Consider the following 25,887-nt stretch of genomic DNA (forward strand, 5'->3'; position numbering starts at 1 on the left):
ACTTTTATGAGTCACTGTCTTCTTGTATATATTAACTCTTTGTTTTATTTGATATATTTCCGATTTAGTATACACATTTGTGATAATTGGGTTACGGCTTTTAAAAAAGCTTTTCATGACGATCCCTGCCAAGTGTTTGAATTTTATTCGAAAAATACCGAGCACGGAAAATAAGAATTTGAAAATCACGATGCACGTATTAAAAATTGAATAAGCAGAACACGTTAAATGAGGCACCCGTCTTGCACGAGAGAACGTCAAATAAACAAGTTGAAAAACACGTTGAACGTGAAATAAAAAACGGCGATCACGTTGCACGAAAATAACCCTTTACCACCCTCACGTTATGTACAGCTGGTTTATTATGCATTTACGTTATTTAAAGTTTATGACTACTATACAAGTACTTGATATCATAAATATACAATCAGTGGCGGATCCAGGAATTTTCTTAGTGGGGCCCCACTGACTGACCTAAGAGGGGGCCCGCTCCAGTCACGCTTCAGTGATTCCCTATATAAACAACCAATTTTTTTCCAAAAAAGGGGGGAGGGGCGGGCCCCCTCTCCCCCCTAAATCCGCCTTTGACAATTCTTTGATAATGTTAACAATGGTTAACATGGTTTATACATAGTTAGCCGGGTACGATGTCCGTAGTAACTAAAGAGTCCAGCGTTACAAAAAAGGGGTCATGATTTATTGAAAAACTTTGATGAATGATGTTCTAATGCCGAATTGTCTCTGCAGTCTGAAACTAGTTGACTATGCTCCACTGTAATTTGGAACCGATATTATCAAGATGCTTGATTTCTTGATTGACAACATATTTGTTACGTTCGGAGGACGTGTTTTTCAACAGACTGTCGGCATCCCAATGGGAACAAACTGTGGCCCTCTACTTGCTGACTTGTTTCTTTATTATTATGAGGCTGACTTCATGCAGGAAATTCTTAGGAAGAAAGATAAGAAGTTAGCAATATCCTTTAACTCTACTTTCCGCTATATAGATGACGTTCTTTCACTAAACAATTCAAAATTTGGTGACTATGTGGATCGCATCTATCCCATCGAATTGGAGATAAAGGATACGACAGATACAGTTAAGTCGGCTTCATATCTTGACTTACATCTAGAAATTGACAATGAGGGTCGGTTGAAGACAAAACTTTACGACAAAAGAGATGATTTCAGCTTTCCAATTGTGAGAACTTTCCATTTCTAAGTAGCAACATTCCAGCAGCACCTGCATACGGGGTATATATCTCCCAATTGATACGATATTCCCGTGCTTGCATTTCCTATCATGATTTTCTTGATAGAGGGTTACTGCTCACAAGGAAGCTATTAAACCAAGAGTTCCAAATGGTGAAGTTGAAATCATCCCTTCGTAAATTTTACGGACGCCATCACGAGTTGGTTGACTGTTATGGTTGGCGTACTAAATTATAATCCTGGTACCTTTGATAACTATGGATTAACCGTTTCACAAATGGTATCGGATATGTTCCTTACGTCGTAACTACAATCCCCTTCCCTTTCATGAATTTGACCTACCGAATTAAACTATTTACTGGATTTGTAATCACATAAGCAACACGACGGGTGCCGCATGTGGAGCAGGATCTGCTTACCCTTCCGGAGCACCTGAGATCACCCCTAGTTTTTGGTGGGGTTCGTGTTGTTTATTCTTTAGTTTTCTATGTTGTGTCATGTGTACTATTGTTTTTCTGTTTGTCTTATTCATTTTTAGCCATGGCGTTGACAGTTTGTTTTAGATTTACGAGTTTGACTGTCCCTTTGATATCTTTCGTCCTTCTTTTGTTGTCGCTCTTCTGTGTTATGTAACAAACTAACGAACTTCCTTCTATTATTCACAAGTCAAGATATCCGTTTGGTTTGACAAACTGCCGCGGCTAGGTTGAAGTCTTGTTACCGTAGAAAAACACTTATCTTGACTTATTCACATTTTAATAATGCATTCATTAATTCAAGGACGTATAACAAATATATACGCTCCTTTTTAATTGTTGTCCCATAACGCGGACCTGATTGAAGACACTATTTCTCTTCGACTCGCGCGGACGTCAAAGAAGACACCTGACCATATCAAACTACAATGTTTTCACGGAAACAGTGACCGTATCCAATCCAAATTATAGTAAAACCGGAAGTTGTTTGGAGCGGGTGAAAGAGTTTAAATTTTTGTAAGCAGATTATTTACATTTTTATCGATCTTTTTACATTATAAACAAAAATCTTTTGTTGGATTACTTCACGTACACCCTCATAATACTTACAAGTTTAATGTTTTAAGGAAAATGCAAAGAAACAAAGCTTCATCAGGGATCCGACTAGTCCAAATAATTATGACGTCTTGAAACTGAAAGGCTATTATAATTTTTTTCTTTGACGCCTTACATCAACGAAGTAAGGCGTCAAAGAAAAAAATTATAATAGCCTTTCAAGACGTCATAATTATTTGGACTAGGATCCGACATGTTACTTTTTCACGAGACACGACTATAGACACATTTCATTAACCTAAATTTAACTGAACTTACATTGGTAAAGTTTTAGTCCTAATGGTGTTAATAAATTATTTGGTGATATATGTAAATGAATTGTAAACCTATTTTAAAAAAGTGATCCATGTGTAAGAGGGCAATAATAGGGTGCAAATAATACGTGTAGTCAGAAGCAAATGCTCCTGTTGGAGGAGGGAGATAAATACTAGGTAACAGGTCTACGTTTTATAATGTTACATAAATAAATAAAACAAAGCCTAGAGGATGAAAAAGTTTGTTACCTGGAAAACTAAACTGGTCTGCCTTTCTATCTATAGCTTCGCACCAAAGGAACAGGTTGGAGCCATTGTCACATTGGCATTAATTGGTAGAGTCTTACAAATTCAATGATTCCCTAATAAAATTGGCCAATTTAAAGTAATAGGAAATTGACCTCAAATGTTAAAACTGCGATGCTGCAAAATAAACAAGTGTCTGTTAATTAACCCCATGGCAGTAGCACAGATAAATGACCAACGAGCGTGTTAACATGTTCTTGACAAACTGAGCCAGTACGCATCTTTTGTTCCCTTAAGAACTTAGAAGGGTAATAAATGGGCTAACTTTTCTTTGATTTGCTATCAGTATAATACATAATTAAACATAGCCCATGATGTACTAGTCTCGTTGAATTATTAAATCCCGTGGTCAGATTTCTGACCAAGGGATTTAGACCATACCTGTTGTTAGTGTAGCGATAAGTAAACACAACAGGGGTCCAGTTTACCGAAGAACTGGGTCGAAGACAGCATTCACTATGGTTTTTTTCTGATCGAGGAGTATCAATCTGCTTTATCACCCTCTCAGCTATGTCATGTATGTGTAATTTGATATATAATACCAGAGACATATTGTATCATATGTCTCTGATAATACTGATTTTTTTTTATCATTATTCTCTTTTACTGGTGAATTTTGAATTTGGAAGTCTTTTACTTTTAAAATGTCTGATGTCACTTTTAAAAATGTTACCAAGCATACCAAGGATTTGCATCTTCAAGTAATTAAAAATAACTTGTACAAGTAGTACCCCTGACTGACTGTTTTAGTCGAATTAGTAGAGCACTGAAAAACTATTTAGTTTACAGCACATCGAAAAATGCAATGATCATTTCAGGGGCATATCCAGCTGTTTAAAAAAGGGGGGTTCCCAACCCAGAGTACAGGGAGGGGTTCCAACTACATGCTCCCATTCAAATACACTGATCGTTCAAAAAAAAAGGTGGGTTCCAACCTCCGTAGATCTGCCACTGCATTTCTTGTACATGTTATATAACATTTAATTGTCTTATGGTTTTACTTTAATTCAGTGCGAGAAGGTAGATAAAGTCTATGTCAAATTATGACAACTCAAGTCAAGTTTTGTATAAATGTCTTCCATACATGTTTAATCTGTTTTATATTATGTATTTGTCAACTTTGTAAAATAAGTCATAATTAACATGTTAAAGTCTTCAGACATAAAACGAAAAGGCCGTTGGACCTCTATTTTATAACAAAGAACGCATGAGTGACTATCAATGTGTAGAAGTTATATTTAGGTACAAAAAATGTTCAAAAATACCAAATTCTGGTCCTATCAGTATTTTCACTCCTGAAATTTAGAAAACTTGTACATGTTTGAGTTTTAATATAAAAACAGTATTTTTTTAGTTGAACAGGATATTGCACATGTTGTTTATTAATTAATGGTTTGTATGTAAATACGTTTATTTTTGGCTTTATTAAATAATAATCTCATTGTTATAACCTTTTACTGTCATATTTTGATTATATGATGAGGTATGTTACATAAAAATATTAATTATGACCTATTTACATCTTTAGATGTCAAAAACAACTCAGAAAGATCTTTTGTTTAAATTTCATCAATAAAAAATCAAGAGAAATATTTAATTACATGAATTACATGATTTTAATAGTAAATTACAATATTGTACAATATACATGATATTCATTTTTAAATAATTTTATTAAAATCAAAATTACAGACAAAAATGGTCATAGCATCTATGTCATTTAGTCTCTGATGGAGAGTTGTCTAATTGGCAATCACATTTATTCTTTATAGGGAATATTTTTTGTCTCACCTATGACTTTTGTTGAATCGAAGAAATAACCGACATATGTGTAAAGCACTATCATTCATATGGTTGAAGATGTAAATGCTCCAAACCAAGGTAATTAGAGACCTTATGTTACAAAGTTTCCTCTGGTTGTTTGTCCATTGTCCTTGACCTACTTTAATGGTTCAGCGACTGATTGAAAAAAGGATTGTTTAGTCATGTAAAGGTTATCTTTTATTACTTAAGAGATTATCACATGTGGTCACAGGTACTTGTGGACAGCATAATACCCTTTGGGTGCCCCTGAGTGGGCCCCAATGTAGTTTAATTTTTATTTTTTTCTTAAATTGTTTTCACTTGGAATATATATATTTCCAAATTACTGACAAACACCATTTGACAAGTTTGAGGTATTTGTAGGTTGTCTGTGTATAAGTTGACAGGCAAAAGTTATGAAAATCTAGAATTTGGTTTTTAAAAAGGTCAAAGGTAAAATTTCAACTCTACTTTCGCTTCATCCAAATCAATACTTTCACTTTCAACAATTCCTTTGTAAATTTGACTTTATGTCATCAGAAAAAGTTGAAATTAAAAAGACCTGAAGAAAATATGATTATGAGGAAGAAATATTGTTAATAGGAATTTATTTTAATAGACTACAAAAAAAAAAGAAATAATTCGTTGAGTCCTAAGGTAAGAATTTGGCAAAACAAATATTATTAATATAATCTTAAATGTTTTATGTACATTATATGTATTTCATATCACAAAGTTGACTAGTATTACAATCACTCATATTTTATTATGGTTCTAACTCTTGACATATTCTGCCTTGTTCATAAAAAGTTATTGATCATCACACTATCATAAGTTATTCCATTAACACATCTTTTAAAGAGAGATTAAAGATCTCTTTGACATCAGTTTTTTTTCTTTTTCTTTCTGCATGTACATCCATGACATATTTGTACTTAGAAATGGGACCTTGCTTGTTCAGTCAGGAGACTTATTGAAATAAGTGATTTTTAAATCACTTACATGTATTTAAGTAGCGAACTCAAAGTTTTGTCACAAATTGTGATTTTATAGTTCTACCAAAATTTTAAACACATAGGTATCAATAATATCTTTTCATTAGTAAAAATGAAAAAAAAAAAAAATTCCCTTCTTTTAAGTAGCAAGGTTTATGCCTTTTGATGCTATCATTTAGCTGAAAATTCTATTTTAGTTGAAAAAATGCTATAATAATGGCTTTACATAATGAACTGATACTTTCTTAACAGATTTTCCCCAGCAGTGGGAGTATTTTTCCTGTAAAGTTTAAGGTTGCATCTTTCAGATTATGTAATAAAATTTTATTGTTCGTGATAAAAATTTCACTGATCAGGGGTGTTGAAATTAGTGGGGGTTATTAAAATAATGATACTTAAAGAAGTGATAATAATTTTGGGAAGGAGATTGAGGTATGATACTTGATTTTTATGTCACTATCCTAGATTCAGTACAAGGTATCAACTGAAATGACCTGGTCATCCTAGACAACACAAATGTTGGTTCTGATAATTTTAGAAACACAATAAGTCCTTGGATCATTAGTATTCTATATGTAAAGCTACAATAAAATTAAATCACTCCTTCTAGTGATTAATTTGTACTACTTAAATGGGTGATTATTAAGGAAAGACAACTCTTACTTCCAACCTATTTGGAGATTATGTTACTTGAATCAGTGATTTAGAAAATCACTCGTTTAAGTAAGTCCCCTGACTGTTGTTGACCAGCAATATGTCAGCAGTTATAAAAGTTACATACTACATGTATTTTTGAGAAAGCTGACCCCGAAGTTTTATATATCTGTAATCAGTTGTTCATTCTGTTTGGAAAATAACTTAATGGAACTATTAATCAAAGTCTAGAATTATGTAAATGAGGAAATTGATTTGAATATTACATACACTTGATACACATATATACAAATGCATATACATGCTACTTGTAGGTATTTGTTTGAAAGATATAAAGCAAGGAATGAAATTTCAGTTTAGTCCCTGAAATTGTACCACAAGGTTCCATATCACAATGGGAAGGCTGGGATTGACTTAACCCTTTCCTCCATAATGACGCTTTTTGAAGCCACCCCCTTTACTCCATAATGACGCCTATTGACGCCTATGTAGTGCCTCAGTCTTACCTCCGAAAAATCTGTATCAGACTTAATAAAATTTGTATCTAATAGAAAAAGGATATTCAAAATAGCAATGCATTGATATTTTAAACCTGATGATTTTAAAAGAAAAAAAAATCCTATGTGAATCAAGTGTGTACAAAAAAAATGTCAATGGAGGAAATGATTAAGGGTCAATAAAATCTCAGCCTATTACAGCTATTTTACTATATTGTATAACAGAACAGTTTTATTATCTCATTTACAAATGTAGACTATGATCCTAACTTAATTGCCATTCTTCATGGGTAAAAGTCTCCCTTTTATTCTATTTTGTAAAGGCAGAGATTAAGACTTATACATTTAGGCTTGGGGCCTCCTCTGCCACAATATGGAAATTAAAAATAAGCACTGGGCATTTGGGGCCCCTGCTCATCTTTATCCCTGAACAGGGAGGATATTTAAGTCTAATAATTTTGAAAAGTAGAAAACCAGTTTAGTTTCTGGTTTTTAAAATAACCTAGCTAAGTAGAGTTAGCAATGCATGAATGGCTGATCTATGAGGGTCCTTCCATTTGGTTTACAAAAAACACATTTAAAATTTGGAATCTATAAAAAATACAAGAAATTGCTACTTGGATGGAGAGTTGTCTCATTGGCACTCACACCACATCTTCTTATATCTAAGAATATTATTTAATTCTAAAAAAAAAAATGAAATTTATAATATTTGTAATATTGGTAATTGTTTTCTGAAACTAGGTCTGTTACTGTAGGCCATGCATGGCTAAAGTGATTAGCTTGTTTTATATTCTTTTCTGAAACTAGGCCATGCATGCCTAAAGTGGTTAGCTTGTTTAATATTTTTAAAATATAAAACAAGCTAACCACTTTAGTCATGCTTGGCCTAGTTTTAGAAAAGAATTGCATATTTTATTAAATATTATATTTTTATTTTTTTTAGATTTAATTAATACTCTTGTATTTTATATAGATTCCAACTTTTAAATGTGACCTATTTTACCATGTGCATTCATGTTTGACTGTATGCATACATATGTACTATACCTAAGGCCCGAAGTGACCTTTTAAATAAAGTACATAAAATATGATATACATGTTAACTACCACATACATTGTACCATGGTCAAATCTAATTGACCTAGAACAATGCTAGTTTTGTTTATTATCATTTTGCCCTAACAGGTGTTTGGCCGACTTTCTGCTCAACTAAAAAAATGTTAATTAGGGTGATTTACCGTTTAGTTACATATCTATTTTCTGTCAATTGAAACATTTAATTAGATTGTCAGCCATAACAAATTAGCTAGTTTGTTTTTTTGGATTGAATGTATAAAGTGAATGTAATATTTTATATTATACTGAAAAGTTTTTTTGTATTGTAAAAGTAGAAAGTTGACTCACCAAAAGATTGACTAAATGTTCGATATAAAAGCAGGTATGGAATTTAATATCGTCATTGTATTTTTGACTCTGGATTTATTTTTGATATGAAGTAAGCTTCTAATACATTGGTTTACTGATACATACGTACGTACATTGACATATATATATGTTGAACAAAAAGGAATATTAAATGCATTTGAAAAAAATACAGAAATGGTTTTGAAAGTTTACATCAATGCTATAAATTTTGTTAATATATTTATATATATATATGATGAACTTTGATTTAATGAACAAAATCTTGAATTTAAATTTTACATTTTTTCCTCAAAGTTTTATGACACAAAATGTATGAAGTGTTTGGTAAACATTAACTAACAATTAATGTAATTAACTACTTGGTCGTAATTTTAAAAGTCAATAATGATCTTTCATACTATCTTGTGTCAGTAAGAAATATATCATCTTTACACATTTTATAATTATGGAAAAAAAGACGTTAACGATTCAAAGAATGAATTTGTTTCTATTTTTTCATCTACCGAAAATTTCCTGAGGTGACAGTTTTATGTCATTTTTGTAAGGATAAGTTGAAGAAAATTAAGATTAATGATGAAAAAAGATGTGAAGACATAGTTGTTAAATTTATGACAGTTTTGTTTTACTTTTTAGTTCACACTACAAACAATTAAATGTGATATAGACGACCTACTGTAATGGAGGAAGAGGTTGATTCTGACCGTCAAAAGTAAGTTTTTTATGTATTTTTTAAGAAAGTCATGATATTTTTTCATGTATTAAAATTTAAATGAGATGTTAGCTATAGGTAATACATTGTTATCATCCATTTGACACATATACTAATTACCTGTTGTAGTTTAAAGTAAAATTATCATGTTTATGAATTTTTCAATATTTAACAGTACAGTTATTCAAAATTTTATTTGAAAGGATGGTTGACCTATATTTCATAGTTGAATGATTAATATTTAGTTGTGAGGGCGGGCTGATGATTTTCCCCCCCTTAGGAAAAGTTCTGGATCCGCCACTGGACTTTGAATATTTTGCATAGTGTACAGCTTAATTATGTATTGAATGTTTTACATAGTTAACATACTAGTTCAAATGTATTGTCATTTTAATTTCAACATTTGCAGTATACTATCAAAATAAGGTATTAAAGGCAAGACATATTTATCATGTTTATGTCAACAGTTTGTTTACATTATTGATTTTGAAAATGTTTTACTGTCATGTGGTTTTGCACACTTCTGGTATTATAAAATTACATCACTTTTTACAGTTCTTATATTCATAACTCTAGTTTTAGAGTAATTTTCTATTTCACTCATTCTTATGCCCCACCTATGATAGTAGAGTGCCGTCTGCCTGCCCCGTTTCAGGTTGAAGTTTTTGGTCAAGGTAGTTTTTGATGAAGTTGAAGTCCCATCAACTACAAACTTAGTATACATGTTTCCTATGACATGATCAATCTAATTTTATTGCCAAATTAGATTTTTGACCCCAATGCAATTTCACTGTCCACTAAACATAGAAAATGATTGTGCAAGTTTCGGGTTAAAGTTTTTGGTCAAGGTAGTTTTTGATGAAGTTGAAGTTCAATCAACTTGAAACTTGTTACACATGTTCCCTATGCCTTTTATAGCTGACTATGAGGTATTGTCTTTGCTCATTGTTAAAGGTTGTACAGTATCCTATAGTTGTTAATTTCTTTGTCATTTGGTTTATTGTGAAGAGTTGTCTCATTATCAATCAAACCTCATCATTTTTTATGCCCCATTTATAGGCATTATGTTTTTTGCTCTGTGCATCTGTCGATCTGTTCGTTTGTTTGTCCATCCGTTGGTTCGTCTGCCCCTCTTCAGGTTAAAGTGTTTGATGAAGTCTTCAGAAGTCCAATCAACTTTAAACTTAGTACACATGTTCCCAATGATATGATCTGTCTAACTGTAAAGCCAATTAAGAGATTTTCCCATTTTCAAGGTCCACTGAACATAGAAAATGTTAGTGGGGATGGGGCATCCATGTTCTGGGGACACATTCTTGTTTATGTATGTATTTTGAACTCATTAACTTTGCATCATATGCTACAATGTATATATATCTCCTCTTTTCCAGAAGTTACAGAACTGCTGTGAGTTATGATGAACATATGAGTAGCCATTTTCACTCATGGAAAGAAGATTTCACGGAAAAACCAGAGAGATTTACTGAGACAATAAAAAGATGTAAAAAATATGGCCTTCTAGAGAGATGTAAACTTGTACCTGTAAGTATGAATTAAACACCAATATATTCACTTCTAACATGTCTAAGAAAATTACATATGTTAATTAATGTCAAATGGTATTAATGGGAAAAATCAATCTGTATCGCTTTTTTGTGTCTTTTTCTTAAATTTTTTTTTTTTGAGAATTTTTCATATCATGCTTCTTGCTTGATATAGAAAATTTGTCAGAAACTAAAGATGCACAGTTGATGCACATGCCATAAACATAAACAATGTCAAAGGGAGTAAAGTGGTAAACAGATTTCCAATGGTCTTCCCAACTCAAGGATGTTTTTCTGTCACATCTCGTCTCAGGGCTGTCTCCCTTCAATGAGATTGTAGTTGAAATCACCCTCTTGTTTGAAAAACCATCATTTATCTATAAGTCTGCTTTGCATCCTTTCACCAACAGAATTCAAATACTCATGTTAAATCCTGCATGGTCTTTCATTCTTTTTAAAGGAAGACCCCAACAGGTATAATAGTTTCTGATCTTGTCACTTATTTGCATTTTCAAGTAGCCTGGCATGGAACCTTGGTTCCTAAAATTTGGAAGCAAAGGCCATAAATAACAATAACTGGAATGTTTAAACATGTGTTATTTTTTTTATCAGACCTGAGAAAATCTAAAAACTAAAAACATTTGCAGAAAATTTTAATTAAAATTTTTAAAACAACATCTACTCCCCCAAAAAATTATTTACAATTTCTATCAGTTAGGTTTGTTCTTTAGAAATGAACATTTTATGTCAGATTTTTGTTTGTTTGCAGTCTAGATTAGCAACAGAAGAAGAAATGATGGTTTATCATACCAAAGAATTAATAAATATCTTAGAAAAGTCTCAATTCCTGCCATTAGAAGAAATGAGAAAGTTATCTCGACTGTATGACTACCTCTACTTTCATAAGGTAAACATTTTGATCAGATAAATTAAAGGAAATTAGTTTAATGGCTCTAAAGTGCTAAAAATGTTTAGTATTTGACAACATTATTAAAGGAGCACTAGCTACGATATATATAAAAAAATAAAGTATGATTTTTTTTAGATTAATCATTAACTAAATCGGAATAATGAAATAATAATTTGCTTTTAGCAATCAATTTGCTTTAATTTTGTTGAAATAAGCGATTATACATAATTTTTGACTGATTCACTTGCAAGTAAATACGTCATCATCATTCTAACCGGTATTCATGTGTACTTCGATTTAACCCCCTAGCTAGAGACTGACAACGCATGCATTGTACGTGAACTGGTTATTTAAAGAAAAAAATGTCAACAATGAAAGTGAAACTACGGTAAATCATTTGATTACTAATTCGATCCACATAAATCATTCTTATACGGTTGAAAACAATGAGAAACTTATATTTTAAATCTAAAAATTCAAATCAAACAGACCTATAAAGATCCTATTGCACGTGCTGGTTTAACCTATTCATATCTTTATTTGTGTTTACATCGCTTATATGGTCATCTGAGGTCAAATCGATAGTTAATTAGATGGCATCTGGATTTAAATACACACGCAACAAACCTAAATATCATCTACCCCATGCTCTGTAAACTGTTTATTTTAAACGTTTGATAGATTGGATAAATGTTTTACATTGTTATTAATCAAATATGAGAATTTGAGTCAAATTGGTGACCATGAATTTGACAGCTAGTGCCCCTTTAATTATCTGTTTAATTATCTGATTAAATGTATGTAGCATAGGTTTTCTTGTCTGAGATGTCCTGTTTTACTGTAAGTAGTAGATTTTACTGTAAGTAGTAGATTTTACTGTAAGTAGTAGAAAAGGGTTGACCAAATTTCAAAAATTGATGAACTGTTTACATTGGTCAAGGTTTATAAGGGTCTTACTCTTCTTTAAAAAAATGGTTTAGATGAGGATTCTTCCCTAATAGCTTATAACATTTGTTAAACTTCAACAGTAACCATGGTAACACAACTATGTTTAAGATATAGAAGTTCAGACGAGACTGTTGTCAGAAAAGAAAAATAGAAAAGTGATTACTATTAGAAATTGTAATAGCTATTTGAAGTTGTTTTATAATATGTTTATTTTCTGGAAATATTACATATTGGGAATGACTTCCTTTTGAACCTCTGTTATTGATGATTTAAGCATAGACATACACAAAGGGGGTGGGTGGGGTGGGGGAGGGGTTGTAAAAAGATGTCTTTATACCCCCCTTTTGACTGGGGTGAAAAGTAGAAAATGAGGAAATGAACATATCTTTAACCAACATTCATTTTTGTAAAATGAGTCGACCTTATATGTGGCCAAGTAGGCCAAAAGACACTTTAAACTCCTTAAAATCATTTTGTCAATAGAATTCAGTTACAATTAGTTTTGATGGATTACTGGTAGATTGAAGTTGGCTACTAAGGACAAAAGTGCTTATACAAAGATATTCTAGGAAAAAGTGTCAATTTTATGTAGTTCTTTAGACCTTGAACAGTACAAACTAATTTATTTCATGGAGACAAATGAGGAATACTTAATTATTCTTTTGACACTAGATCTCACCTGACAGTGTCTGTTTAAAGAATTCAGGTTAATAGGTCAATTTTTCATGCCTTTTGGATGCAGGTTTGTTTTACCATATACATATTTAAATATTATCTGTTTTAAGCAAAAGTAACATTTTATATTTTATGATTGATTGTTGGTGTTATAACGCCACTTGTATGTGCCACTTTTGGGCTATTTTGTGGCGCTCAGTTTTTATGGGTGGAAGAAGCAGGATATCCCAGAGAAAACCATTCACCTTCAATAGGAAAACTATCTTAATCCTAGTCAATTAAGATTGGAGTCGAGTGCACCTGCATGAGCAGGATTTGAATTCCCATCCTCAGTGTTGCCTGGCTAGTGATTACAGTAGAACTACTTGGACCACTTGGCCAACAAGGCCCCCTTATATTTAATGAGATGAAAAAATCTTTAGTTTCAAAAACTACTTTTTAAGCTTTAGTTTTGGACACTTAAGTGACAAAAATGCAAGCAGTAAAGGTTTGAATGAATAGACATATTTGTAATGAGTGAATATCTGACAAAATCTTAAAATAAAAATGATCAAACATAATCTATACTCCGATAATTCAATTTGCCCTGTTTATATTGAAGTGAGCTGCATATTATTTTGTATCAGACATATAAAAATCAGTTTTAACCTACAATCAAATAGATATAGGTTACCCTTAAGATTTAGGTACTATTCTGGTAACATGCCAAGTGGAGGTGTTAGCCAGGTGTAAACTATGTTTATTTATTAGGTTATTCAACTTACATACATGTGATAGTTATGTTTTACATTATTTATTTGTTGCCTATCATGTAACACTGACATTATCAAGATGTCATCTAGTTATGGCATACATTGTTACATGTTTATATTTCCTACCGTTTTCTCTTTTCTTAAAATGCTATAAAATTTTTGGTGACATACTAATACATCATTTAGTCAAAAATGATCAGAGTATATTTACCGGTAGTTTAAAGCAAGAGCTTTAACGTGAATAACAAAGATAGTAACCACATTAAGTTTTATTTTTTACCCTTTTCAAAAGTTCTCAGTAGTCAATTCTCTAGATAGCTTATTATACCCCCCGCTTTAAAATAGTGGGGGTATACTGTATTATCTCTGTCTTTCAGTCCATCCATCAGTTTGTCCGTTCCCTGAATATCTTTCGTCACATCTTTCTCAGGAACTACATTACAAGGATTTATGAAATTTGGTTTTAGGGTTTATATAAGTAAGCTTTATTGTGTGTTGGGTTTTCAGATTCTTCACTCAACAACCTGTTTACCGAAAACACTAGTATCAACTAACACATGATAGTCAAGTTGAAATGTTTCCTCACATTTTTCTCAGGAACTACAATACAAGGATTTCAGAAATTCAGTTTCAAGGATTATATAAGTCAGGTATACCATGTGATGCATTTTCAAATTCATCTCTCAACAACTTCCTATTTACTGACATATTTGGGGAGAGAATCATCAGTGAGCAGTTGCTCACAGTTTCACTTGTTCTGGTTGGCTAATCAGGAATTGCAGTTTGATTTTGAAATGTATGATTGTTATATTGATAGTTGAGATTTTGTTTTCAGGATATATATAACAATGCAAGGCTTGCACTAGGATGTACCATAGATTTAGTGGAACAGGTTGTAACAGGAAAGGTTAGTTCATACAAATTATTTTAAAAAAGTACAGAATTTTATATGACCAAAAAAACTAATTTCTGTGCATTATTTTACTTCTATGTCATTTGGTCTCTGGTTGAGAGATATCTGATTAACCATCATACCACATCTTCTTACTTTTATATCAATTTTAGAATATTTGGCTATAATGTTTCCTACAAATTTTTGGAAAATAATTTACCCTACAATTGGAAAAAAGGTATGTAGGTACATTATAAATGACAATGAGAAAACTATTCTTACATCATAAAATACTGGGAAACATCCAATGTACTATTAAAAGCATTAAAATTTTAATTGAATCTCTCCCTCTACAATTGTAGAAAAAAGCTCAAAGGTTAAGATTGGCCAATGGGTCCAATTGAAATTGTATCTACTTGCTGTGGATGTATTGTTATTCGTTGGATAGCAATTTTTGGTGGGTGTCATTGATATAGGTGAACCACAAATTCAAATGTTCAACGAATAACATATTTTCAATAGCATATGTATGCAGAGATGGGCAAAACCATGAAATCTAATATCCACAAAAATGCAAGTTGTTCAGAAATCCACGTAAATTTATACCCACAAAAATAAATGAATCTACAGTAATCAAAGATAACCACAAGTTACATCTTTTATTGGACTTCTTCAAGCATTATCAACTATAATACATATAACCTGTGTTAGACTTCTCTTAAGTTCTATGATATGTTTTGTGATATAGAACTGCTAATCTTTTTCAGGTTTTAAATGGATTTGCAATTGTTAGGTAAGTTTGAAAATTATCTAGATAAAATTGTATGGTAAACTTTATTGGGTTGTTTTTATAAACAGCATTGCAAACTGATGACTCAAAGCATTATACAGATGATATCTTGTGGTCATGCACATTTTGAGCATTTTATCTTACCCAGACTCAGAAATCAACCAAACAAAATACTGGATCTGGTTGTTCAAGTTTTATAAACAAGAGCCCAGAAGTTAAAATAGGGTTGTTTTTCATGATATCTTATATCCCCTCTGCTCAGCTATTCATAAAATTGCACATTATGACTGGATTGATTGATATTCTTGCTGATGAAATTCATAATCAATAATGAAAATGCTATTATTCAATATATTATGATATATAAAAATATAGTACATGTATACCGCTATTGTCCAAAGACTATACATTTGTCAGAAAAAATTGACATACCTTTGTATTTATTTTTATTTTTATGCCCCACCTATGATAGTAGAGGGGCATTATGTTTTCTGGTCTGTGCGTCCATTTGTCCATCTGTTCGTCTGTCCATTCGTCTATCTGTCCTGCTTCAGGTTAAAGTTTTTGGTCAAGGTAGTTTTTGATGAAGTTGAAGTCCAATCGACTTCAAACTTGGTACACATGTTCTTTATGATATGATCTTTCTAATTTTAATGCTAAATTAGAGATTTTACCCCAATGTCACGGTCCACTGAACATAGAATTGATAGTGCCAGTGGGGCATTCATGTACTGAGGACACATACCTTTTGCGTCGTATAATGGTATCATGTTGTTGCATCGTTGTCGTCTGCGTCGTCATCATCATCTGCATCATCCTAAGACACCTTAGTTTCCAGACAATAACTTTAGATTAAGTAAATGGATCTCTATAAATTCTTATCAGATGGTTCAAAACCACTGAAGGAAGGTTTGGATTGATTATGGTCCCAATAGTTTAGGAATTAGGGGCCAAAAAGGGGGCCCAAAATAAGCATTTCTGTAGTTTTCAAACAATAACTTGTGTTTAAGTGAATGAATCTCTCTGAAATTATACCACAAGTTTCCATACCATTAAGGGATGGTTAGTAATGACTTTGAGGGGTTATGGCTCAAAATGTTTTGGAATTAGGGGCAAAAAAGGGGGAATTAGGGGCAAAAAAAGGGGAAACTATGTTTTTCTGGTCAACGAACAGTTAAGACAATTTAAAAGCAGTATAAGGGAGGTAATTCGAAAACAGTTAACATATAATGTTTGGTATATTGGGATTTACCTCCCTTACACTTCTTGCAAATAATGTATAAAGAAAATGTCAGGTTTTGCAAAGAAAGGGGTGTGGTAGTAATTTTCAATTTTTTTCCCCAAATTTCTCTAACTCCAAATTTTGGAAAAGTTTGAAGAAGTAATCTTTTTTTGCACAATAATGCATAATATATTTGTAAGATCTTGACATTTGCTTTGTGTCAAAAACTCATACTATGTCAAGAATTTGATCACATGAACCCAATTTCAGAGCTGTACCAAGCTTGAATGTTGTGTCCATACTTGCCCCAACTATTCAGGGTTTGACCTCTGCAGTCGTATAAAGCTGTGCCCTGCAGAGCACTTGGTTTTTATTGCGCAGTCTTTTTAAAGAGGAAAGTACATGTTGAATTTGTTTTACAGGTAAAAACTATTTGTTATTATGATTATAGAATACATATTAATTTTAATATTTTACAGACCACCAGGTCATCATGCAATGAGTAATGAATTCAATGGATACTGCTATTTAAATAATGTGGCTACAGCAGCCAAGTTAGCTATCAAGAATCATGGTCTGAAAAGGTAACATTTATATCTAATAATTAATGTGGTATTGGTGTCTTCCGCATCTTTGATTGTAAAAAAAACCAGTGAATCTAAGGTCCAGATTTTGTATCAAGTTAGCAAAGCCAAATTAGCTATCAAGAATCATGGTTTGAAAAGGTAACATTTATATCTAACATGTCTAATAATTAAGATGGTATGGGTGTCTTCCTCCATCTTGGATTGTAAAAAAAACCCAGTGACTCTAAGGTCCAGATTTTCTATTAAGTAAGCAAAATTTGATGCAGGAATACAGATATTTAATGTGAATTGTCATTTGAAAGAACCAATTTATAAGAATATAACTTACAAATTTTAAATTGACATTTTATGGGGAGGTAACTCTAAAACAGTGCATTTTCTGAAGGAATCTTCCCAGAATTTTCCTATTTTGTATTTTAGCCTGAAAAAACGTATGGTGACCCTATCTTTTCTCTTGATATTTTCAAAGCATTGCTTGAAAGCAATCTTTTCCTAATATATTTTACTATTATATCATTTTGTTTAGTTTCTAATCACAAAGTGGTGTTTTTTTCCTGTACATTCCATACAAAATGTGTCATTTTGTCATGTCCTGTAGCTTGAGAAAATGTGCAGTGACCTATCATTTTTATTATATTTTTGAACATATATCAATTGATACTACGTTTTGGCAAAGTATGAAAAAATCCTATCATTTTTATATTAGACTCCCATACCACCTTTATCTTTAGAAGTAATAGTCCCTGAGCAAACACACACAATAGTTGTATTCTATTTAGTTTATATCATTCAATAAGACTGACCTCTTGTTGTCATATTAAATTAACTGCAGAACAAAACCCTTCAATTTATAAATGAAAATTTATAATCTAATGTACATAATGTTATAACTTATATTTTGTTGGTGTTGCTCATAGGTGTTTCTTACTTGTTTTTCAAATAAATCAGACCATTGTTTTCCTGTTCGAGTTGTTTCACACTACAAAGAAGTAATTTTGGGGCTATTTATAGCTTGCAGTTAGGTGTAAGCCATGGTTTCGGTGTTGAAGGCCGTACTTTGACCTGTAATTGCTAACTTTATATAGATTGTTACTTGGGTGTAGAGTTGTCTTATTGACAAATCTACCACATCTTCTTATATATTTTGGTGGTATGATTGCCAATGAGATAACTATCCACCAAGGTTCAAATGAAGCGGATGGAAGCAATTAAAGGCAACAGTATGGCATTCAACAATGAGGAAAAAAACCACACTGTATAGTCAGATATAAGGCCTAAACATGTAAAATATGAATCAATTTAATTGAGAAAACTAAAGGCCTAATTTATCACACATATTGGAATTATTCATATAAGTTTGATAAGCTTTGTTCACATATATATACCGGGTATATATATATTTTCTTTGTTTATGTTGACTTTGTCATCTTTTAGACTCCATTAAATATATTTGTAAATATAACATGTATAAGTGCCTATTGTAGATGAGGATTTATTGTGTGTTCTTATTTCAGGATTTTGATACTTGACTGGGATGTTCATCATGGTCAGGGAATACAGTATTGTTTTTATGATAACCCAAAGTAAGTTGACTTATTGCTGCAGAGAAACATCTTAATAGAACAGATTAACTAAGATGAGTCATTGAAATTGAAAATAAGCAGATGTTGTTTAATTGCCCTGATACAACTTTCCACCAGAGACCAAAGGATGATCATCTTGAAAATGCATGAAATGTTTGTCACTGGAGATTGGGCAACCAACAATCAATCAACCAAAGTATGAAGATCTAAACAGAGAATGGAGAGATATTCTGTCAATCAACCAAAGTAGGAGGATCTAAACAGAGAATGGAGAAATATTCTGTCAATCAAACAAAGTAGGAGGATCTAAACAGAGAATGGAGAGATATTCTGTCAATCAAACAAAGTAGGAGGATCTAAATAGAGAATGGAGAGATATTCTGTCAATCAAACTGTTATTGGATTTTAATCTTATTTATCATTTAAAACAGTGTTAATGTACTCAAAATGGTTAACATGTTTTGAAAATCAGTACTGCAATAGTAAAGGAAAGATTTTGCCCTGCCGTGTAATAATTTAAGATTTGATTTCATTAAAATTTATGAATCCTTTTTTTTCTATTTTTAGTGTGTTATATATCTCCATGCATAAATATTTAGATGGGAAGGAATGGCCATACTTACGAGAGTCAGATTATGACCACACCGGTGAAGGGGATGGAGTCGGATTCAATGTTAATATACCTTTAAATGTGGTCAGTATATATCAAATTAAGAAACGTAGAAAATGCAATGGGTTATTGTAATGAACAAAATATAGTTAGTGGTTGTAGACTGAGATTTGTATACCTTACTTAAAATATACATATAGATTCTTACATTGATACCCGTGGATTATCGGATTTATCCAATCGAGATAGTTAAATTATCAATTTTAAAGTCCGAGCCGCCTCGGCGAGGACTTTAAAATTTATAATTTAACTATCGAGATTGGATAAATCCAATAATCCACGAGTAACTATGTAAGAATCTGTTTCTCTAATGATTAAAAAATACATTTTCTTTTTTGTTAACCGAAAAACCCCTTCGAGTGCCTTTCACATTGCACGAAGTTGTCAATTTCATTAACACCTGTTAGCATATTTCGATTCATCGTGTTAGTTAAAAAGGTCATTACCCTTAAAATCATCCAATGATCTTTTGAGATCACCAACAACCACACGTTGATTAAATTTTTTTATACAATGGGTTCGGAAAGGGATAAATTTCCATAGAATTAGAGAAATTCTTTAATCTCATTGAGATGTAACGTAGCAACTAGAGAAATGCTGATATTCAACACTGAAATTTCTCTTATGTTAGCTGTATGTATTACTATGAATATTAATGTGATTATTTCAAAAATAGATTTAAAAAGAATTGAAACTCATTTAGTCTGTGCATCAGTTTGGTCGTTTGTTTCACAATGACTCCCTATTTTGAACACATGTGGGCTCATAAGATCTGATATGATTATGTTCCAAACCATAGTTTAATATTTTTAATATATTTATTTTACATGTGCACACTTGGAGTTTTTTATATTGTTTATATTACATATAGGGTGTGGTAATTGTGATTACATGGCTGTGTTTCATCAGACTATTTTACATGTGCACACTTATAATTTACACATTTATGTATGTTTATATTACAGATAGGGTGTGGTAATTGTGATTACATGGCTGTGTTTCATCAGACTATTTTACATGTGCACACTTATAATTTACACATTTATAAATGTTTATATTACAGATAGGGTGTGGTAACTGTGATTACATGGCTGTGTTTCATCAGATTATTTTACGCATGCACACTTAAATTTAAACATGTTTTAATATTTATATTACAGATAGGGTGTGGTGATTGTGATTACATGGCTGTGTTTCATCAGATAATTTTACCAATAGCTTATGAGGTAAAGGGTCTTTTATTTTAATGAATAAGAATTAAAAAAAAATAATGTTTGTTATACTATTTGATTTTTTTTTTATAAAATAATGATTTTATTTGGTAAGCAGAGGATATTTAATCAAGAAATCATCATAGATTCAGTAATTTTGGTTGGATAACAATTTTTCATCATTTAGTTGGAACAGGTGAAGCACAAATTTAAATATTCCACGAACCGCAAATTTTCTGTAGAGTTGTATGCAAAACCATGAAATCAATGAAAGTACAGGTTTTCATCAATCCATGAAAATTGTTTCTCACAAAAATAAATGAATCCTCAGTAGAAATACTGTTGCAGAGCATTTGTTTTTTGACAGACAAGTCACTAGTTTTGGCATTTGAATGTTTGCATCCGCAATTTTAGTGATTAGTAGCAATGTGTCTGCAAATAGTTTTTTGTCTTGAAGCTAAACAGTAAAGGCCTTTTTTCTCATACAAACTTTGTTTTGTCCACTGTGATATATAAATTATTACCTCAGAATGACAATATATTCTGTTACAATGGAAACTAGAGGCTCTCAAGAGCCTGTGTCGCTCACCTGTTACTGCATTTACTGATGTTGGCCATCTTGGATGGTAGACAGGGTCATTTGACACTTTTTTTAATTAGATACCCTAGTAATGATTGTGGCCAAGTTTGGTTAAATTTGGCCCATAGTTATAGAAAAGAATATTTGTGTACAAGTTATAAAAATGACGAAAATGTGTTCAATATTGACTATAAAGGGCAATAACTCCTTAAGGGATCCTCTGACAATTTTGGTAATGTTGACTTATTTGTAGATCTTACTTTGCTGAACATTATTGCTGTTTACAGTTTATCTCTTTCTATAATAGTATTCAAGATAATAACCAAAATCTGCAAAACTTCCTTAAAATTATCAATTTTAGGGCAGCACCCAAACAACGGGTTGTCAGATTCATCTAAAAATTTGTGAGAGGATAGATCTTATTCTGATGGACATTTAACTTATGAAAGATTTGCTCTAAATGTCTAGTTTCAAAGATATAAAGCAAAAACTGCATTTTAGCCATGTCGCCATTTCTTTTGGTAGGCTGGGTCATTGCACACATTTTTAAAACTATATACCACAATGATGATTGTGGCTGAGTTTGGTTTAATTTGGCCCAGTAGTTTCAGTTAAGAAGATTTTTGTACAAGTTACAAAAAATGAAAAAAAGTTGTTAAAAATTGACTATAAAGGGCAATAATTCTTTGAGGGGTTGACTGACAATTTTGGTCATGTTGACTTATTTGTAGGTCTTGCTTTGCTGAACATTATTGCTGTTTACAGTTTATCTCTATCTATAATAGTATTCAAGATAATAACCAAAATCAGCAAAATTTCCTTAAAATTACTAATTCAGGGACAGCAACCCAACAAAGGGTTGTCCGATTCATCTGAAAATTTAAGGGCAGATAGATCTAGACCTGATAAACAATTTAACCATGTCAGATTTGCTCTAAATGCTTTGGTTTCAAAGATATAAGCCAAAATATACATTTTACCCCTGTGTTCTATTTTTAGCCATCGGACACCCTTTTTAAGCTAGATACCCCAAGGATGATTGTGGCTAAGTTTGGTTAAGTTTGGTTTAGTAGTTTCAGAGGAGAAGATTTTTGTAAAAGATTACGGACGCGGGACGACGGACGTGGGACAACGGACGCCAAGTGATGAGAAAAGCTCACTTGACCTTTCAGGTCAGGTGAGCTAAAAATGAAATTTAGTAATCCATTGCATGTCTGTTCAGAAAAAGCTCAAATATTTTTATAATCAAACAAATCTTTAGTATCCTGAAACATCATTACAGCACACATAATTTTTACTATTTTCAGTTTGATCCAGAGTTAGTAATAGTATCAGCTGGCTTTGATGCAGCTTTAGGTTGTCCAGAGGTAGGTCTTTCTTAAAACATCAGGTTATTGAATAAAATACCGTGATATAGCCTTTCTGTGCTTATGCAGTGTAAAGCAACCAACAATCAATCAATCAATTGAATAAAATACCATTTGTTTAATCTTCTTATATTTGGTTTTATGAAAATTAGGTAGGTTGTTACTGCCAGTCAAAGATTGTTGTCCTACAGTCTGTCCATTTATCTGACATCTAAGCATGTTTCACCATTAATCAGGTATACCTTCACCAATTCTAAATACTGATATACATGTATACTCTATTCTTGATGATGACTGTACAGTGACCTAAAGTTGCATAAATCTATGTCATCTAGACTCTGGTGGATAGTTCACTGGAAATCATACCACATCTCTCTATTTTAATAAAGTACCTTTAAATATTAATTTTCAGATCAATCAATCCTTCCAGAGTAATTATTAAACTAAAAATTCAGAAACGGCAATCTTTTATATGTCTTAACACCTTGTACATTTTGTATAAAACTGTAAATATTTTAAGATGTAACATACACAAGACTAACACACTGTATATGATTAATATATGATAATGGTTGTATTTTCAGGGTGAGATGGAAGTTACACCTGTATGTTTTGCTCATTTTGTTAATTTAATTTCATCGCTGGCTGGTGGAAAACTTTGTCTGGTGTTGGAGGTAACTACTATGCTAGACTGTCAGTTCTTGCAACTATTTGTTGTTTATTTATATATACTCCAAAGTAGATTTTCAGTATTTATTGGTATTGTGATCCATTTTGATAAACTCATCTATGTTTTTGACAGTTTTGTATATACAAAGAAAAAGCTTCTGAGAAGATACCAAGGGCAAATACAAATACATAAGTCAAAGTAAAAAGACAATACTTTGCCCAGAAGAAAAACAATGGAAGGCCAATACTCCACAAAATACCATTAAAAAAAAAAACTTTTTCACAAAATGTTTTCAATACAAGGTTTTAATGTACACGTTTCAATACTTTATGCTTAATAAATCTTAATCCCCATATGTAGAAATGGTAGTGCTTAATTATTTTCAACCCAAAATCTATCCTTATGAAGAAAAATACAGATAATAGAAGTAAATGGTTCACGTATCATACCATTCCAAACAAGACTGTTAGATATTTAGGTAGTGCTGACAAATTTCTTATTTCTTTTTTGATTATTCTTTTACAATTACCCTTTTTGTCACCATATGACAGTCAACAGTTTACTTGTGCAAACGTGAAAATTTGAATTCTAATGAAAAAAAAGAGATAAAATTCTTCACATTGTGCATGTATATTCTGTGATGAATTTCATTCTATTACAATGTCAATTATGAAGGTATTTGCCATGTGTGTTTACTATTTTTTCCAGGGAGGTTACTGTATAGACACACTAGCTGAAGGTGTAGCCTTGTCATTGAGGACTCTACTAGGAGATCCATGTCCCATGTTAGAACCTTTGGGAACACCACATCCAAGGTACAGTATAAAGTTGTATTTATTTTTCATTATGGACCTTGCTAGGAGATACTTGTTCATTGCTAGACATCTTACCAGAACCCTTTCAAAGTTGCAATAATTAAAATCCCAATTGTGTTCATTCTTGAAAAATCTCAAAACTAAATGCATGCAAGAATTTCTGAATTTACAATGTACATGAACCTTTAATACAACTTTTTCATATTTTCTTTTCAGGACTAGGGAATCAATATTAAATGTGATTAAAACATTACGACCACACTGGAAATGTTTACAGTTTCAAGGACATTTGTCAGATTCTGTAGTGTCAGAATTCAAGGGTGTACTTGATTGGCCTCCTCAGTAAGTAAGATTATGTAGTGTCTGAATTCAAGGGTGTACTTGATTGGCCTCCTCAGTAAGTATGACATGTATGGGTGTGCTTGATTGGCCTCCACATCAGGTATGAAGTAGATAGTATATAAGATTAACAATGGATTAACAATGGTATACATAATAGGTTTCATATTGTACAAATCTATAAGTGGACATTTTCAAAATTAGTTTTGTCACTCTTTTTCTGCATTTACTTAAATATTCCATACTTAATTTCAGCAAATAACATATATAAGTAGCACATGTGATAAAAGTTTGAAACATCAAAGTATTATATTTTGTTAGTCCTCCTAGTCGATGTAGAATTATAATTGCAGCTTTGCAATGTGTAACTTAGCTTCCCTTTTCTCATATTGTATTATACCATTGTCACACCCAGAACCTATCCATAGTTGTCCTCTAGTATCTATGTCAAGTGACATTGGGCATCTGATCCCCTGATCTGCCATTACTCTACATCCTAGCTGGTCTCCTTCAGAAGATAGGACATGCAAAGCATGCGTCGTTAAATCAGCAACTATCACATGACCTGCTGATGTTGTTACAATATCCATAGGGTTTAATGAACACCCCTCTACATTAACCTGAGGACTTCCATCATAGGTCCACTTAACATGTCCCTCTCTGTTCAAAACTACCACCCTCCCTTGAGTTTTAGAGAGCTTATCCAATACCAGTAAGTCATTGTTGATATTTGATGTCACTCTGGCAGGTACTGTAAATAGTCTATGGTTATGTCTGTCAAATTCATAAGTTTGTTGTTGTATCTTATCCATACCAAAAATTATGACTTTTCTCCTGCTTGCTTCAGTTAGGTTGAATATAGCATTCCTGTCATTGTTTGGTTCAATGACACCAAGAACAATCTCATTGTGCCTTGTTACATGTATGCCGTGTGGAAAGAGTGGAGCTACTGATAGAAAAGGTTGCAATCCTGTGTGTTCTAATATGTAGACACCGTTGCTACTGTTGTTCCATATAGTAAGAAGGACGACCCCACTGTGTTTTTGTCATGTCATGAACTGAAGCTCCATTCAAAGTTTGGATATCTACCACGTCTTCGTCATTGATATGTATTCTATTTAAAGCTGGTATCAGAATGTTTGATATCAATGCTGTCTGATTGTCCAGTGTCAGCACTCTGTCAACACAGATTAAATTAGTAGAATAAGTCTTTATGGCTTGTATGTTGACCTCAGGTAACAATGCCATCTGATGCACAAAAAAAGCTGAAAAGAGAAAAAAGAAATAGTGAAAGTGACATTAATTTTGCATATTCTTAAACTGGTGTTGTGTCATTGATATAATGGGATAAAAGAAATGTATTTCAAATGTTAAGTAAAGTTG

General features: G+C 32.1%; 1 protein-coding gene across 3 annotated transcripts in view; it reads left to right on the forward strand.

Annotated features, from left to right (window-relative positions):
• The first annotated feature begins 2,125 nt into the window (after positions 1-2,125).
• The window catches only part of LOC134727755 (histone deacetylase 6-like), a 47,266-nt gene continuing 23,504 nt past the window's right edge, over positions 2,126-25,887 (forward strand). The window contains exons 1-14 of one of the 3 annotated variants that reach the window (XM_063592145.1): positions 2,126-2,204; positions 8,874-8,949; positions 10,341-10,491; positions 11,263-11,400; positions 14,614-14,685; positions 15,438-15,463; positions 17,162-17,266; positions 18,784-18,852; positions 19,420-19,546; positions 20,683-20,748; positions 22,621-22,680; positions 23,265-23,354; positions 24,059-24,165; positions 24,382-24,507. In XM_063592145.1, the coding sequence (XP_063448215.1) occupies positions 8,918-8,949; positions 10,341-10,491; positions 11,263-11,400; positions 14,614-14,685; positions 15,438-15,463; positions 17,162-17,266; positions 18,784-18,852; positions 19,420-19,546; positions 20,683-20,748; positions 22,621-22,680; positions 23,265-23,354; positions 24,059-24,165; positions 24,382-24,507 (1,169 nt within the window). In that variant the 5' untranslated portion in view covers positions 2,126-2,204; positions 8,874-8,917. Of the gene's footprint in view, positions 2,205-7,925; positions 8,254-8,873; positions 8,950-10,340; positions 10,492-11,262; positions 11,401-14,613; positions 14,686-15,437; positions 15,464-17,161; positions 17,267-17,377; positions 17,408-18,783; positions 18,853-19,419; positions 19,547-20,682; positions 20,749-22,620; positions 22,681-23,264; positions 23,355-24,058; positions 24,166-24,381; positions 24,508-25,887 lie in introns of those variants that run through there. The other 2 variants (XM_063592153.1, XM_063592159.1) reach the window with 2 other exon arrangements.

The sequence above is a fragment of the Mytilus trossulus genome, chromosome 1, assembly GCF_036588685.1.
Source record: "Mytilus trossulus isolate FHL-02 chromosome 1, PNRI_Mtr1.1.1.hap1, whole genome shotgun sequence".
Taxonomy (NCBI): Eukaryota; Metazoa; Mollusca; class Bivalvia; order Mytilida; family Mytilidae; genus Mytilus; species Mytilus trossulus.